This window comes from Leptonychotes weddellii, chromosome 13 (genome assembly GCF_054177405.1).
Source record: "Leptonychotes weddellii isolate Sample4059 chromosome 13, ASM5417740v2, whole genome shotgun sequence".
Taxonomy (NCBI): Eukaryota; Metazoa; Chordata; class Mammalia; order Carnivora; family Phocidae; genus Leptonychotes; species Leptonychotes weddellii.
Window position 1 is genome coordinate 41,120,988 of NC_138381.1, and position 15,916 is coordinate 41,136,903.

The following is a 15,916-nucleotide window of genomic DNA, read 5'->3' on the forward strand; positions in this document are numbered from 1 at the left end:
CCCCTCAGAGATTGCCAGTATTAAAACCTTAGTGCATGCATGGCCTCCTGGATCTTTTTCTACCCTTATTTCAGATAATAATCTCTATCTTCCTATTTCAATAAAATCAGATTTTCTCTAATACTGAAACCATATTCAAATTTCCCAGCTTGACCCCAAAATATCCTTTGCAGGGGGTTTTTCCGAGACGGTATCTGATGTGAGACCACATATTGAATCCAGTTATGTTCCTTCCTTTTATTACCTAGCATAGTCTGTCACTTTTTATATGATGCCGACTCTGAAGAAACCGGGCCAGGTGCCCCACAGAATGCCCCCCTTCTGGATTTGTCTGGCTGCCTTGTCATAGGTAGTTGTTCATTACTCTAGCCTCTGATGTCCTGTAAACTGCAAGCTATATCTGAAGGCCCGATGGGTTTAGGTTAAACATTTTGGTGAGAATACACCTCTGGTGATACTGTGCACTTCATATTACATCACATTAGTAACCATATGTGTTTGAATGCTAGCGCGTTCGTTAATGATGCTCGGACTGACCATCGATCAGGGTGACCTCTGTGTTCCTTAGATTGCAACGGAAATGATCTCGGTCAAGCTCAGAGTTTCTCATTTTGCTCTGTCAGTGTTTTGAGCCGAATCGTTCTCTGTGGCGGGGCTGTCCTGTGCGCTGTAGGATGTTGAGCAGGACCCCTGGCGTCCACACACCACATACCAGCAGCACCCACCCCCTCTCCCAGGGAGGACAACCCAGAAGTCTCCAGACTTCGCTAAATGTCCTTTAGGGTCAAAATCAGCCCCAGTTGAGAGCCAGGAAGAAAGAGAGGAAGGAACGTTTTATGGGACGGATCCTAGCTTATCTCATAGAATTAGCGGGAGCATTCTCTCAGAGGTGGAAATACCAGGGCAACTCTGAGGACCTCAGACGTGGGAGGCCACAAACCCCTTCTAGAGTGATGCCCCTGGCTCTGCCCCAGCAATGCCCGGGGTTTCTTTCTCCTTCCTTGGTTCTACAGAGACCATCTGATTGGCTCAAGCGGCTCCAGCGCTCATGCTTTAGCCAATCCGCTGTGGCACGCAGATGTGGCTTGTGGGCGCTCACTCCGGAGGTCAGACTTCCTTGGAGAAGGCAGAGTGGTGAGCTGGGTGGACCCCCAAGAAGTCTCCTCTTCCCCAGTACCTAAGAGAGTGCCCATTTAGGACGGCTACCCCAGCCCGTCGTCTCAGCTGCTGCCCCCTAGTATTTGCGTGGCTGGTGCAGAGACTAGGACTCCTAGTACCCCTGCCCGGGGCCCCTTCTCTCCCTCTCCCGAGGACACTCCCTCAGAGGCAAGGCTAGCTGCAGCACCCAAAGAGGAGGACTGGGAGGCAGGCAGAACAGCCAGCCAGCGGCCCCGCCACCGTCTCAGATAGCGTGTCTAGCCCCTGCCCTCGCCCCGCCCTACACACCCCGCCTCACCCCTGCGGTTAGTATCCCGGTGACTTGCCAAGCCAGGGTGTGGCTTGAGAATGCAGATCGACCTGCGTTCAGCTGGGCCACAAACACCGCGTCGTTATCACCTGCGTCTACCTTACTTTCTCTAGGAGATTGAGCGGTGCTGGGGGAGGGAGACAGTGGTCAGGTAGAGAGGGGGCACCTTGCCGCTGCTGCTTTTTCCTTCACTAGGCGTCAGGCTAAATGTCAGGCTGGATATGCTACCCCCCGGAGACACAGGAGTAATCAGGAGAAGCTGAAAGTTGATGCCGCTGGGTGGGAAGGAGGCGGCCTCCTGGCCAGAAGTCTCATATGGCAGCAGGGGGAAAAGGAGCAGGTGGGCCAGTCTTTCTGGGCTTTGAAGAAAGGAAAGGGGCTTGGGGGGTGGGAGGGATGAACAGGCAGAGCCCAGAGGAGGGTCGGGCAGCTCCTCTGTCTGGTACCAGAATGGTGGGGACATGTCATCATACGTTTGTCCAAACCCGTAGGACGTACAATGGCAAAGGTGAATCCTAGTATATATAACCTGTGGACTTTGGGTGATCATGTAGGTTCATCAGTTGTAACAAATGCACCACTCTGGTGGGAGATGTTGAGAATGGGCAGGCTGTGCATGTGTGGGGACTGGGGTGTATGGGAAATCTCTGTACTTTCCCCTCAATTTTTATTTATTTATTTATTTATTTATTTATTTATTTATTTATTTATAGATTTTACTTTATTTATTTTAGAGAGAGAGCGTGCTGGGGGAGGGGCAGAGGGACAAGGAGAGGAAAAGCCGACTCCCTGCTGAGCATGGAACCCCAAGCAGGGCTCTATCTCCAACCTGAGATCAGGACGTGAGTGGAAACCAAGAGTCAGACGCTTAACTGACTGAGCTACCCAGGCACCCCTTTCCCCTCAATTTTAACTGTGAACCTAAAATGGCTATAAAAATATTAAGTCCTTTTAAAGAAAACAAAAAAAAGTATTGCAGAGCCAGGGAAATTAAGAATTTTAGACACCCCAAACCTGAAATACTGGAAAATCAATGGTGACCCACCTCCCACCAAAAAAACAAAACAAAACAAACAAAAACCCCAAAATTTTAAAACTAAAGGAAGTCCTGCAGAGATTTTTTTTTCTTATGACTACTACCTCGATTCTATTTTTGAAATGTAAAATATAAAATCCTTCATTTCCCTCGTTTTCTTGGTGCCCCTGCTTTGCGGGCCCCCTGATATATACATCCCCTGCCCTCTGGGGAGCCAGGCACTGCCTGGGGGCCCTGGAGCTGTGCGGAGGAGGCCCCGGAGCTCCCAGGACGAACTGGACACGTTCCCCAGAGAAAAACCCTCTTTGTACCCACAGCGTCTAGCACGGCGTCTGGCACATGAACACATTTTAAAATGAACAAGTGGCTGAGTTGCTTTTGAATGGAAGGATGTGCCAACTACTGTGTAAAACTTCAAGGCCATTAGGAGTTAAATAAACCTCTGAACTGTTTGGTGGAACCAGTAAATATGTGTGGCGAGCTGAATAATGACCCCCAAGGGGGTCCACATCCTAATTCCCAGAATAGATGACCTTACGTTGCCAAAGGGACTTTGCAGATGTGATTAAGAGTCTTGAAATGGGGAGATTATCCTGGATAATCCAGGTGGGCCCAGTGGAATCGCAAAGGTCCTTGTAAGTGAAAGAGGAGGGAGGAGGGTCAGAGTCGGAGAAGAGGTGATGAAGGAAGTAATGTGATTGTTGGCCACGAGCCAAGGAATGAAGGCAGCCCCCCGGGATGCTGGAAAGGGCCAGGAAAGCCATTGTCCCCTAGAGCCTTCTTCTTCTTCTTCTTTTTTTTTTAAGATTTTATTTATTTATTTGACAGAGAGAGACAGAGCGAGAGAGGGAACACAAGCAGGGGGAGTGGGAGAGGGAGAAGCAGGCTTCCCGCGGAGCAGGGAGCCCGATGATGCAGGGCTCCATCCCAGGACCCTGGGATCATGACCTGAGCTGAAGGCAGAAGCTTAACCACTGAGCCAGGCGCACCCTCCCCCCCGCCCCCCGCCCACCCCGAGCCTTCTGAAGGAAGGCAGCTCAACTAGCTAGCCCTAAGCCCCATCTCAGACTTCGGACCGCCAGGACCGTACAAGAGTGAGGCTGTGTTGTTTTAAGCCACCAAATGTGTGGTCATTTCTTACAGCAGCAATTGGAAACTAATGAACGGTGTACATCCCTTTCCTCCCTTTAGGGAGAATGTTTTCTGAATTCCAAATATTTAATCAAGAAATAAGCTTTCAAAACATGGTCTGTTTGCGGGCGCCTGGGTGGCTCGGTTGGTTAAGTGACTGCCTTCGGCTCAGGTCATGATCCTGGAGTCCCGGGATCGAGTCCCGCATCGAGCTCCTTGCTCAGCGAGGAGTCTGCTTCTCCCTCTGACCCTCCCCTCCCCATGCTCTCTCTGTCTCTCATTCTCTCTCTCTCAAATAAATAAATAAAATCTTTAAAAAAAATAAAAACAACAAAAAAAAACATGGTCTGTTTGCATTTTGGGGTCCACCCGTATTTACCTTCTTGTTCCATGTACCGATTTCCAGGGTCTTAGCAAAGCTCAATTTATTCGTCTGTAAAATGGGATCTTGATCTTTCTACGCCTCAAAAAACCACTGTAAATCTCAAAAAAAGAAATTATTTTAAAAATACGTATTCTAGGATTTTAAAATTATTTAAACATGATAATAGGTCTGAATAATCTATTTTCCTTTATCTGGATATGAGGTTAAGCAAAAAATATGAATGATGCTTTCTAGATGAGAGAAGATAAAATTGGCACGGAAGCAGGGCAGAGGAATGATGGCATCTAGTACATTCTGGAGTTGCTTTGCTGAAAGCATATGTAGATGCTTTGGGTTCATTTCCCTCAAAAGAAAATCTGGGGCCAGGGGCGCCTGGGTAGCTCTGTCGGTTGAGCGTCCGACTCTTGATCTTGGCCCAGGTCGTGATGAGATGGAGCCCCCCATGGGGCTCTGCACTCAGCTCAGAGTCTGCTTGAGATTCTCTCTCCCTCTCCACCCCCCTGCCCTCCTCCCCCTGCTCGTGCTTTCTCTCTCTCTCTCTAAAATAAATAAACAAAATCTTGGAAGGAAGGAAGGAAGGAGGGAGGGAGGGAAGAAAGAAGGAAGGAAGGTAGATAGGAAGGTCTGGGGCCAAACGTGCTGCTGCTGCCTAAGGTCCTGCTCATTTCCACTTCATACCTTGGGGATAAGAGACTGAGTTGTCTACAGGTTGTAAAAGCCAAAGAAAGGAATGGTGGGTGTTGCCAGATAGGAACCAAGGTGTAAGGAAAGAAGATTTCAAAAGATTCAGAGAGCAGAAGAAAATGAGCACAAGGTCAGAGAGTCTAAAGGGAAACTTGATAAAACTCTAAAATATATGGGATTTAGACAATTAAATTAAATGATCCTGATTGAGGAAGGAAAGGAGGACGAGGTTCCTAAGCAAAGCAGCTGTGGGCAGTGAGCCTGCTCTGCAGGGCGTTCTCCGATGAGCTGAGACTGGAAGCGTGTGTTAGGAAGTAGAGAAGAGCGAATATAAAGGAGCCTGCCAAGAAAACGAATGGCCAGTGTGAGCTTAACCGTGCAGAAAATGGTAACAACAACAAAAGGGCCTTTTTAGTTCTGGAGCTGGCAGACGCTTGAAGGCAAGTGAGCATTGGGGGGCTGATGGCCAAGCGGAGCCCAGCATCCACTGGCCCAGCGCAGATGGCCCTCTGCCCCGGAGACCAGAAGGAACGGCACGGTAAAGGGAGAGATGGAGCCAGATGGTCGAGTAGAGATGGTCAAGAACACCTGGTGGCCTGAGGTAGTTCAAGGCCAGGCCCATGAGATACATCCCAGGGTACAGGATGACCTTCAGGGGACCTCTTTACACTTTAAAAACCACTGGCAGAATCCTTGAGAAGTCACTGAGCAGGGCCAGAAATCTAATCAGGGCCAATGTTTCCCTAATTTTCCAGGAGCAGAGAACGCTAAACATGAGCAGCATTGTATAGGGAGGCACTCTGTCAGTCCGTGGCTAGACCTCAGAGTGGATTACCCATGTGGCTTGTGAAATCAGAGGGAAAAAGAAAGTGGTGAGGATTCAGAGTCACCATAGGGGATTTGCCACCCCAGCTCCTGCCAGCCTTATAACCTTCAGGTTACGGTAGACAAACCGGTGGATCAGGACATTGTCATGGATATAGACTCAGAATATCAGGCCTGGTAGCGACTTTACTGTGATTTATTCCTCTCATTTTATAGATAAGGAGAATCTCTGGGCAGTATGGAGACTGGGGCCCCTCCCACATGTCCAGCCTTCCCCTTGGAGGCCCACCCAAACACACGGTATTTCAACCAGACATCCAGCAAATGCCACAATTGAGGGCTGGCTGATCTCAGAATTAGAGGGTTTATAACTCTTCAAATAGCCAGAATCCAGAGTTTTAGTTTATTACTTGAGCATCAACCTGAACCAAGGCCTACAAGTAGCCCTGTCCTGTCATTACTTTTAAAAAATGATTCACATACAGAAACAGAACAACCTGTTCAAAATGACAAAAAAACGAGAGAGGGAGCAGAACATTGGACAAAAGAATTCACATTTTCTCAGTATGTTGGAGCAAATTCAGAACCTACAGTAGGTAATCTGAAGAGGGATAACTAATGGAGGATTTAAAATTTTTCACAAATGCCGTAAGAGGAGGACCTCATTCAATAGTAGCTCTTGTGAAAAGGTCTGGAGACTTCACTGTAGGCAAAACATAAACTGATAGGGTAAAAAGACAACCAAGAAGGTTAATACAGCCTTATGCTGTGCGGTATGCAGAATAACGGCCCCAAAAAACGTCTGCGTTGGCGCCTGGGTGGCTCAGTTGGTTAAGTGACTGCCTTTGGCTCAGGTCATGATCCCGGAGTCCCTGGATCGAGTCCCACATCGGGCTCCCTGCTCGGCAGGGAGTCTGCTTCTCCCTCTGACCCTCCCCCCTCTCATGTGCTCTCTCTGTCTCATTCTCTCTCTCTCAAATAAATAAATAAAATCTTTAAAAAAAAAAAGTCTGCGTCGTAATTCCTGGAAGCCAGGAGTATGGCACTTTACATGGCAGAAGGGACTGTGCAGGTGTGATTAAGTGAAGGGTCTTGAGATGGGGAGATTATCGTGGATCATCCAGGTGGGTCCAGTGTGCTCACAAGGGTCCTTCCAAGTGAAAGGGGGAAGCAGGAGGGTCAGAGTCAGAGAAGATATGACAATAGTAGAAGCGGGAGGTATGCAGGACCCCAGGCGAGGAATATGGGCTGCCTGTGCAAGCTGAAAAAGGCAAGGATATGGATTCTCCTCTAGAGTTTCCAGAAGAAACACCACCTTAATGACCAGCTTCCAGAACTGTAAGAGAATAAATTTGTGTGGTTTTAAGCCGCTCAGTGTGTTGTAATTGTTGCAGCAGCCATAGGAGAAGAATGTAGGCTGCTTTAAGAGTGATTAGAATGTCCTGCCAAACGAAGGTTCTACAATGCACTCATATCACATCTGAAATGTTACGTTCAGTTCCGGTTTGGGTTTTCAGAACTATGTTGACGAAGTCAAGCACGTACCAGATGTCGAAGGACCTCTAAGTCATAACAAATAAGAAAGAGCTGAAAAGATTGGGTATTTTCAGCCTGAATGATATAAAGACATAACCGTTGTCTTCAAATGTGTGAAGGGTTCACATGTCAAAGAAAGTTTAGGATCACCAGATGGCAGAATTTGAATAAGTTGGAACTACAGGGAAATTCAGGTCATTCTAACCAAGAAGTTTCCAGAAGTTTAATCAGAGCGGCCAACAAAGTAAATGCTGTTCCCTGTTAGATAGTAAGCTTCCCGTCACTGGAAGCATTGAATCAGAGGCTAATGGTCATTATTCAGCAGTGTTGGAAAGGATCCCTCCATAAGGTCAAGGTTGGTCAATAAGACTGTTCTAGCAGTCTCAGATTTGAAGACTTGATGACATATTTCCACTGGAGTCCAGATCCTTCCTTGTGCTACAATTTCTAATTCTCAAAGGAAAATAAAAAGCAGTAGCAGAAAGTCTCACTTCTGTTGCTTGTGTAACTGTCAGTGCTGTTTTTCAATCTCCTTGCGAGCTGTCATCTTGATAGGTAAGTAAAGGATCGAGGTCACTATCTCACAGTTGATGTACTAAGGAGATGGCAAGGCCCCCACACGGGGTCCCAGGAACCCGGGAGAACCCGGCAGTCTCCCCACTCCTGCCCTCAAGCCGGCGGATGGACCTCAGTTCTGTCCTGTCTTAAAAGTGGCCACACCTCAGCTTGGTGCTCACCTCCTCAAACAAACAGTACCTCCTGCGCGTCGGGAGACAAAGCAGGTGCCAGTATGTGAGAGGAAGATCATCTCCAGCGGGGAACCAAGGCTCCTGTAAGAATGGGGTCGCCAGGACAGGGCAGAACACAGAAGCGGGCCACGCTGCAGAGGAATGTCTGGGACAGCATCTTCCCCTGGCCCAAATGTCTCGACACAGAAAGTGGAAGAGCCAGCTGCAGGCCCGCTGGCACTTTCTCACCTCTCCACGTCTTTCTCTGGAAGCCCCAGACGCTGCTGCTGCTGCTGCTGCTGCTGCTTAATTTGCAACAAGAAGAGCCAGGTGCCACATAAAACCCGTTCTCGGGTGGTCATCACCTCCGCGCTCCGTCCCATGCGGAGGCGGAGCTCTGGCAGCGCCGGGCTCTCGGCGTCGGCTCTGCTGCAGGCACCGGCCCGCGGCTCGCTCCCACCAGGGAAGGACCTCAGACACGCCGGTGTGAGCTCATTAAAACGTCCTCAGTCGGGGCGCCTGGGTGACTCAGATGGTTAAGCGTCTGCCTTCGGCTCAGGTCACGATCCCGGGTTCCTGGGATCGAGCCCCGCGTTGGGCTCCCTGCTCAGCGGGGAGTCTGCTTCTCCCTCTCCCTCTGCTGTTCCCCCTGCTTGTGCTCTCTCTCTGTGTCAAAAATAAATAAAATCTTTAAAAAAACAAAAACGTCCTCAGTCAACATGCCTGGACAGGTGTCCACTTGCCTCCCACCCCGAGATGATTGCGGTCATAGCTACGTGTAGACATAATATTGCCCCGCGTGATAACATCATTCCTACGTCGCTGCCTCCCCCGCAGCCTCCTTTGTCCTCCCATCCAGTGACTTGTGTGTGTGTGTTTTAATACCCGCTTGCCGGATTTCTGCTTTAATTCAGTAGATTTGTTTTTAAGGCAAGAGAAGAAGAAGCATGCTCAAAGAATGGTGGCTGTGCTTTCAGAGAGGGACGGGTTTCCTTCCTGGCACCTCTGTCCTGCGGGGATCGTGGGCTCACTTGAGGGTGGCAGCGCCGATAGCCGGCCCAGGGCGGTGCGTCAGCCTCCCCCAGACCGTCAGAGATCGGCACCCACGCTCAGGTAGAAGCAGCATGCACGCCCTGCAGCTGCCCACCCGCCACCCTGTGCAGCCCACCCCCCACCCCCCGGCGCCGCCCCCTGCCTCCCACCAGGCGGTCTGAGCTGCGGTGAACGGGACAGGGGACGTAAGCTCCCCGTGGATAGTGCGCGTGGGACCCCCTCACCGCAACCTATGCGTGGCTCCCTAGCGAGGACGTGAAGTGGGTTCTCACCGCCACCAATTTTGAATGCCCGGAGGCTTCTGCTGAAAGAGAGAAGTCGTGGGTTCAGCCTTTCTCATCTCCGTTTTCTCGCCTGCCCAAGGGGAATACTAATGGTTCCAGATTCACGGGGCGGTTGTGGGGGTTATAGGACTTCATTCATGGGGAGCCTTTAGAAGAGGGCCTGCCTGGCCCCTAGTACCCTTACGCTCCGTTTATCATCGCTGAATGAATGCATGCACAAATGTGTGGTGAGTGACAAACTTACACGCAGATTTGATTATTGAAATAACAGGTGGAAGAAAATCACCTCTCATCTGTGGACATTTTCAGTGCTTCATGTTTGTATTTTGCACTGTGAAATACCCTTTTTTCTTTTCCAGGACTATACTTTGTTATATGAAGAGGCAAAATATTTTCAGCTTCAGCCCATGTTGTTGGAGATGGAAAGATGGAAGCAGGACAGAGAAACTGGTCGCTTTTCAAGGCCTTGTGAGTGCCTAGTGGTGCGAGTTGCCCCAGACCTCGGAGAAAGGATCACACTCAGCGGTGACAAATCCTTGATAGAAGAAGTGTTTCCAGAGATCGGCGACGTGATGTGTAACTCTGTCAACGCAGGCTGGAATCACGACTCAACGCATGTCATTAGGTTTCCACTGAACGGCTACTGTCACCTCAACTCGGTCCAGGTATAGCCTTGTCACACACTGTGTGGCATCCAATGTCGCTCTTAATGCTGTTACTTAACCTTGCCTTCACACAGCGCCTTCCCTCCAGGGAGCTGGGAGACTCACGTGGCATCACTTCTGTTGGGTAGGCAAGCAAGCACGTGCACCCTCTACGCACTCATTCAATCGTTCCCCGGGTATTTGTTGAACATCTACTATGTGCCCGGTGCTGGTATGAGCACTGGAGATCCAGAAGTCGAAGAAAGAGACAATAGCTCTATTGTCCCAGAATTTACGTTCTGAGAAGGATAGGGGGATGGTGGGGGGGTGGCAAACAGTAACCAGCAGACCCGTTAAAACAAAAGTTTAATGAGAAAAAAAAAAAAAGAAATGTTGGTCAGATGGTGAGAAGAGGACAGCTGGGATGGAATATCCCAGGCAGAGGGACCAGTAAGTTGCGACGACCCCGAGGTAGGAGTCTGCTTGGAATGTTGAGGAGTATCCGGAGAGCCCATGGGGCTTGAAGATCAAGTGTCAGGGATAGGGAGCGCCGAGACACGAGGCCAGCAGGTGGCCAGGGACAGATCATGGATTGCCTCTTGGGCTCTGGGATTTTTTTTTGTTTTGGTTTATTTTGGTTTGGGATCATTTGCTTGTGTGAGTAAAATGGAAAGCCATTTGAAAAATTTGAGCAAAAGTGTGGCATGATGTAACTCAGATTTGATAATGAATACTCCAGCAGCAGATGGAGAATGGTGGAAGCAAGGGGACCAGTTAGCAACATTTGAGAAGTGTCCAGTTCTGAATATTTCGAGTGTCATAGAGCTAACAAGGTTCTCTGACAATGGCTGTGTGTTCTAAGAAACCAAGGATGACTACGATTTTTGACAGGGCAACTAGATGAATGGAATTGCCATTTTCTGAGACAGAGAAATCTATGGGAGAAGGAGACTTAGGGGTGGAATTCAGTTCACATGTGAGATGCCATGTCCCTTAACACGTTGGTGGGTGTGTTCATCATCTTAACTAATGCGTGGCGGCTCTGGGCCAAGGGTGGTACGTGCCTTGTCTTCTTAGAACCCTAACAGGTGAGCACTGTGAATCCCCCGTCTTGCTGAGGAGAAAGTGGAGACATACCTATGTCTTGGCTCCAGGTCTATAAGACTCAAAACAATTTCAAGTCAATGGAGTAAGGGCTTGGGGTCCCCCCCCCAGCTCTTTTTAATTGGAGGGGGCCCATGACTTTGTTCAGGATTGACCCAACAAAACCTCTCCCACAGCTCAAAGACTAGAAGCACCCACTCTACCATTCCTCTTGGAGATTGTTCCACAACTATTTATAATGTTTAAAATTTATGAACAGATGTCTGAGGACAGAAGAGCAGGGGAAACTGGCGGGAGCAGCGTCCCAGGAGCGCTGGCGAGACACTCAAGAGCATGGCAGCCGCTGGGTTGGATGGGGCCAGAGGTATCCGCACCACCCTGTGTTCCCGAGCGGGGCCTCTGCTACTTATCATCACAGCCTCTAAAGCTCTGAAAGCCTTTCGCCTCCCACACACCCAGCCTGCCCCAGCTTCCCTCCAGATGGAGGCGGGGGCAGCGCCCGTCAGATGACAGACAGCACTGCTTCCCTAGGGCTCCATCTCTCACACAAAAGCCATGGAGTAAATTCATATGCCTGACAAGTTACCCAGTTATTCAAGTCTGATCAGATGAGGACGTTTTAATCTGGATTAACATCGTCGGTGACACAGCCATGACGTGACCATGACACGGTCGATGACTCTAGCTTCCTGTTCCACCGACCAAGAAAATAGGCACTGTGCTCTAGGCATCCAGAAGTTTTGGGCTAAGATGCACAAGACCTGATACTCCAACCCACCCCTGGAGTGATTTTAATATTCTCAAGTGATCACTAACGTTAAGGAATTTTGCTATTCACAAATTGATGTTTAAAAAGAACTGGCCAGCGAGCGTAGCAGTTTGCATGGCATTGAAATAAGCTTTGATCACATCCAGGGTAACATTGGGTCATATGGAATGATGATCATATTATTTGGGGAGGAAGCTTCGGGATTTCCATATTCAACAATTTAGCAACCTAACAACACTGCAAGACCGACCATACCAGCATTGGGTGCTTCATTGTTCACAGCTTCTTCTACCTTTGTAATTCCTCTCCCAATCAAGGCAAAGAATCCTTCCTAGTGCAGTGGTTTGGCCGAGCAAACTGGGGTTTTTCTTGCTGACGGGCTGTGTTCCTGCCTCTGCTGGGGAAATCTTAGAGTGGGCTCTCAGGTCTTCACCTTTCTATTACTGACTTGCCACCAAAGCACTTCTTGATTTTGAACTTAGGGATTATTTTCTTCATCCTGTCCCTTTGCTGACTGGTGTGTGTATGCATGTGAATATAGCTACAGAACTAGAGCACTGCAGGGTAGAATGTTTATTTTCTCATAAGGACTTTTTTTTTAAATTTGCCAGCATTTGAAGTTTGAGTTTTTAGAAAGCATACTGTATTGTTTTCCAATCTCTAGTTAGCCGTTTTGCAAACTAGCAAATTACATTCCACATAGAAGGTGACCAAAAAATAATAATTTAAAGAGAAACAGAGAAACACCTTACATTGAGTAAATTTTGAAAGTTATTTAATAACATTTCACTTCATTCCCCCTTAAAAAATTTTGAGCCAAGCTTTTTTTTTTTAAGCTATGATTGAGTTGTCATCCCTTTAGAGTGTTGGAGAAGCAATTTAATTCTACCCAGAAGCCCAGGGAACATTTGCAAGTCCAGTGTCTGCTGGATTTCTAGGGAAACGATGCTCTAGATCAATTTTCTGTATTTTTGCCTATCTAAGAGTGTAGGACTTGTTTCCTGCATTTAAGGCTGTCAGACCTATAGGTGACCGACCCAGGGATCTTTCTGGCATTACGTATTTGATTTCAAAATTGAAGAGATTATGAGAAGTGATTATTACATGAGAAGTTTAGAATATCTTTATTTTGGGTGTGTTTTCCAACATTTAACCGTTGCATTTATGCTTGCCTCCCTGAATGCACACAGGGCAATAAATCTATTTCGGACGCCATAAACTTGAAAACCTGTAGATAAACCTCGACTGTCTTCAGCAGTCCATTTGTTCTGCTATTGAAATGATATCGGTCTTCCAAACTGAAATATATTAAGTTCGTACTGGCAGCCTTCAAACAGGGGCAGAGCTGAGGGTGAATGAGTTGAGAATGAATCACTGGCTGAGTAAATTCAGATAAAATCAGCGTGTGGCCATATCATTTATCATCTCCTGGACGATATTTTAGTGATGAGATTTGAAATGTGAACCCTCTCTTTTTGCAGAGAAGGTAGCATTGCACGTTGCAAGAAACGTGGCATCTGAGGCCAGACAGACCTGAGTTGGAAACCCAATCCCATCACTGACGTGCTGGGAGCCTCAGTTTCCCCATGTATGAAATGGGCTGTCCACCTATACTGCCAGGTGGTTGTAACCATTAAATGAGCTGGCCCGTGTGTGGCAGGCATGGAAAGGCGCATCTGAAGTCTTAGAAACGATGCTCCCTCCCTCCTGCCCTTCCATCCAGGGTCTTCCACCGGAAGCGGCAACTCAAGAGACTTGGGGGACGGGTAAGAGTGACCCGGGCTGCACAAGATCTCAAACTTCAGGACACTTCTTTGGGCTGTGTGTGTGGCCAGAGGACCCATCTCCCCGCTAACCAGGATGCTTGTCTTGGCCCCGTGCAGGTCCTCGAGAGGTTGCAGCAGAGGGGATTTGAAATCGTGGGCTCCTGTGGAGGAGGAGTAGACTCGTCTCAGTTCAGTGAGTACGTCCTGCGGCGGGAGCTGAGGCGGACGCCCCGTGTGCCCTCCGTTATCCGGATAAAGCAGGAGCCTCTGGACTAAATGGACAGATTTCTTATGCAAAAAGGAAAAAAGAAAACCGTACACAACAAGTAACGCAAACAAAAAAAGGGACATTTATGTGCAGTTGGGACAGCAAACCAAGTCCTGGACCTAAAATTGAATAAAAAGACACATTTATATCCAATAGAGACCACACCTGTATTCATATGGGAACAATTGGAATAGTGATATCCTCAAGGTGTAAAAAAAATATATAAATATATATATATGTCAAAAGGTAGGAAATGCAAAAAAAGGAAAAAAAAAAAAGTTTTAAAAAGGTGGTAGCTACAGTTGGTGCTGTGATGGCCGTGAGGTGTCCCGGGCCTCCCGAGGCCCCCGACCAATATACAAGCCATGAGCAATGAGGACGCATCTCCTTACGGTTTCCATTGCCAACAGCCATCCATTGTTTCCTTTTCCTTTGTCTTTCTTTTTCCTTTTTTTTTTTTTTTTTAACACAAAACACCTTGAATGGAGTTTATTTGCATACGGAGGCTTCATGTCCTCTCTTTTAAGCGGGACCTGGCAGGACTTCAGAAAAACCCTCATGAGCACACTGCATTCGAAAGACATTAGACATTTTAAATGTAGTTTGTACAGAAGTCACACTTTTTTGTCCGCCTTCACAGATGTGAACATTACTTTGTTTTTAAACTGATCAGTTTTGCAAAGGGGCCAGAATTATTACTTGTTAGAGTTGCTCCAGTTTGAGTCTGCTGCTTTCCTACAATTTTTCAAATTTTATAATGTATTAAATACAATAAACTCTGTTTAAAAAATAAGGTCTGTGTGAAACACAAGTGTGGGGATGAGGCTGTATTAAAATGAGATTTTTTTTTTCTTTTTCTGAGTTTTCTGTGTTGAACATCAGAAAGAGGCCCTCAAAGCCGACGCCAGTTTTGAGGTCAAACCCGCTAAAGGACAAGGATGTGATCACGTGTTCTAAACGGTTCCGTTCCCACTCAGCACGTGTCCTGACCTGTGCTTCGCTACTCTTCGCTGGTTAGCAAGATGATCTTCCTTCTCGGGAACTTTTCTTTTATAAATTTTAGTTATCTCTCGCTGCAGGGCAAACCACGCCAGAACTTAGCAGCTTAAGACAACATTTTATTCTCTCTCATGATTCTGTGCTTCTCCTGAGTGGCCTGGCCTTTGCTGGCCTGCTTCTGTGGCAAGGTGGGGCTGTGATGTCCTACAATGCTTTCCCATGGGCTGCCAATCCATACTGGCTTAGGGCCTCTCTGTGTGGCTTGGCCCCGTCCCAGCTCGGGAGCCGGGTTCTAAGGGGGTTGGCCCTGGCACAAGCGTTCCAAGAGGAAGGAAGCCCAAGCCACCATGCTCTGAAAGGCCAGGCCGGAAATTGCTCAGTGCACTTCTGGGGCAGTCTGTTGGTTCAGGAGATACAGAGCCAGCCCAGATTCAAAGGGAGGGGAAATAAAATCTACCTCCTGCTGGGGAGAGTGACAAAGAACTTGTAGCCAACTTGAATCTACCATAACACCTGTCCAAAAAAATCCCCAAAGTACGGCATTGTGGCTTTGGAAGAAGGAGGGAAAATCTAAGAGCCAGAATGGTTGCTTTCTTATTAGCCCCAGAGGTTAAGAAACCTGAAGTCTCAGTACCACTTTGGAATTAAGCCTCCAGCTTTTCCGAGGTATTAGTGATTCCAGGGGCTCCTCCGTGAACCCCACCATCACCTCCCTTCCCTACTCCCTCTCCTTCGTTCCAGACACAGTAAACCTGGCATGATGGTAAGATTGACAGGTAAACTATAATGTGTTTCTGCTGCAGAGACGTTCCTGTAGTGACAGGTGATTTCCATCCTGAACTTTCTTTTTTTAAATTAAAAAGCCTGTGCCTGAGGACACTGGTAATGAAAGTATCTCTAGCTTCTAAAACTAAAAGTAAGCTGTTAATGGCTCCTCTCACCCCCTGAAACACAGAGGCCCAAACACTGAATGACTCTAATGACTGCCAGCCAGTCCTCCCCATGGTTGTTTGATTTCCCCGTAGTTGAGTCTAATACAGCACAGTCTCAGACAAGACAGCCAGATCTGCTCCCATCAGCTGCCTGCTCATCCCTGCTGGACCGGGAAGACAATGAAATGGCGCTCCGATTTTCCTAGTAATCCATTCTCATTAGGCAAAAGTTCCTAAAATCTTGAAATAAAGCAAGCACCCTGGCAGTCACATTTGCCCAGCACTCTCTGGGCAGTTAGCATTG

At 47.9% G+C, this 15,916-nt stretch overlaps 1 protein-coding gene across 4 annotated transcripts in view; it reads left to right on the plus strand.

Annotated features, from left to right (window-relative positions):
• Positions 1–14,533, plus strand: part of KCTD1 (potassium channel tetramerization domain containing 1) — a 179,854-nt gene extending 165,321 nt beyond the window's left edge. For 3 of the 4 annotated variants that reach the window (XM_081801465.1, XM_081801466.1, XM_081801463.1), the window contains exons 4-5: positions 9,490–9,795; positions 13,531–14,533. In XM_081801465.1, the coding sequence (XP_081657591.1) occupies positions 9,490–9,795; positions 13,531–13,689 (465 nt within the window). In that variant the 3' untranslated portion in view covers positions 13,690–14,533. The remainder of the gene's footprint in view (positions 1–9,489; positions 9,796–13,530) is intronic. The other variant, XM_081801464.1, reaches the window with a different exon arrangement.
• Positions 14,534–15,916: the final 1,383 nt, after the last annotated feature.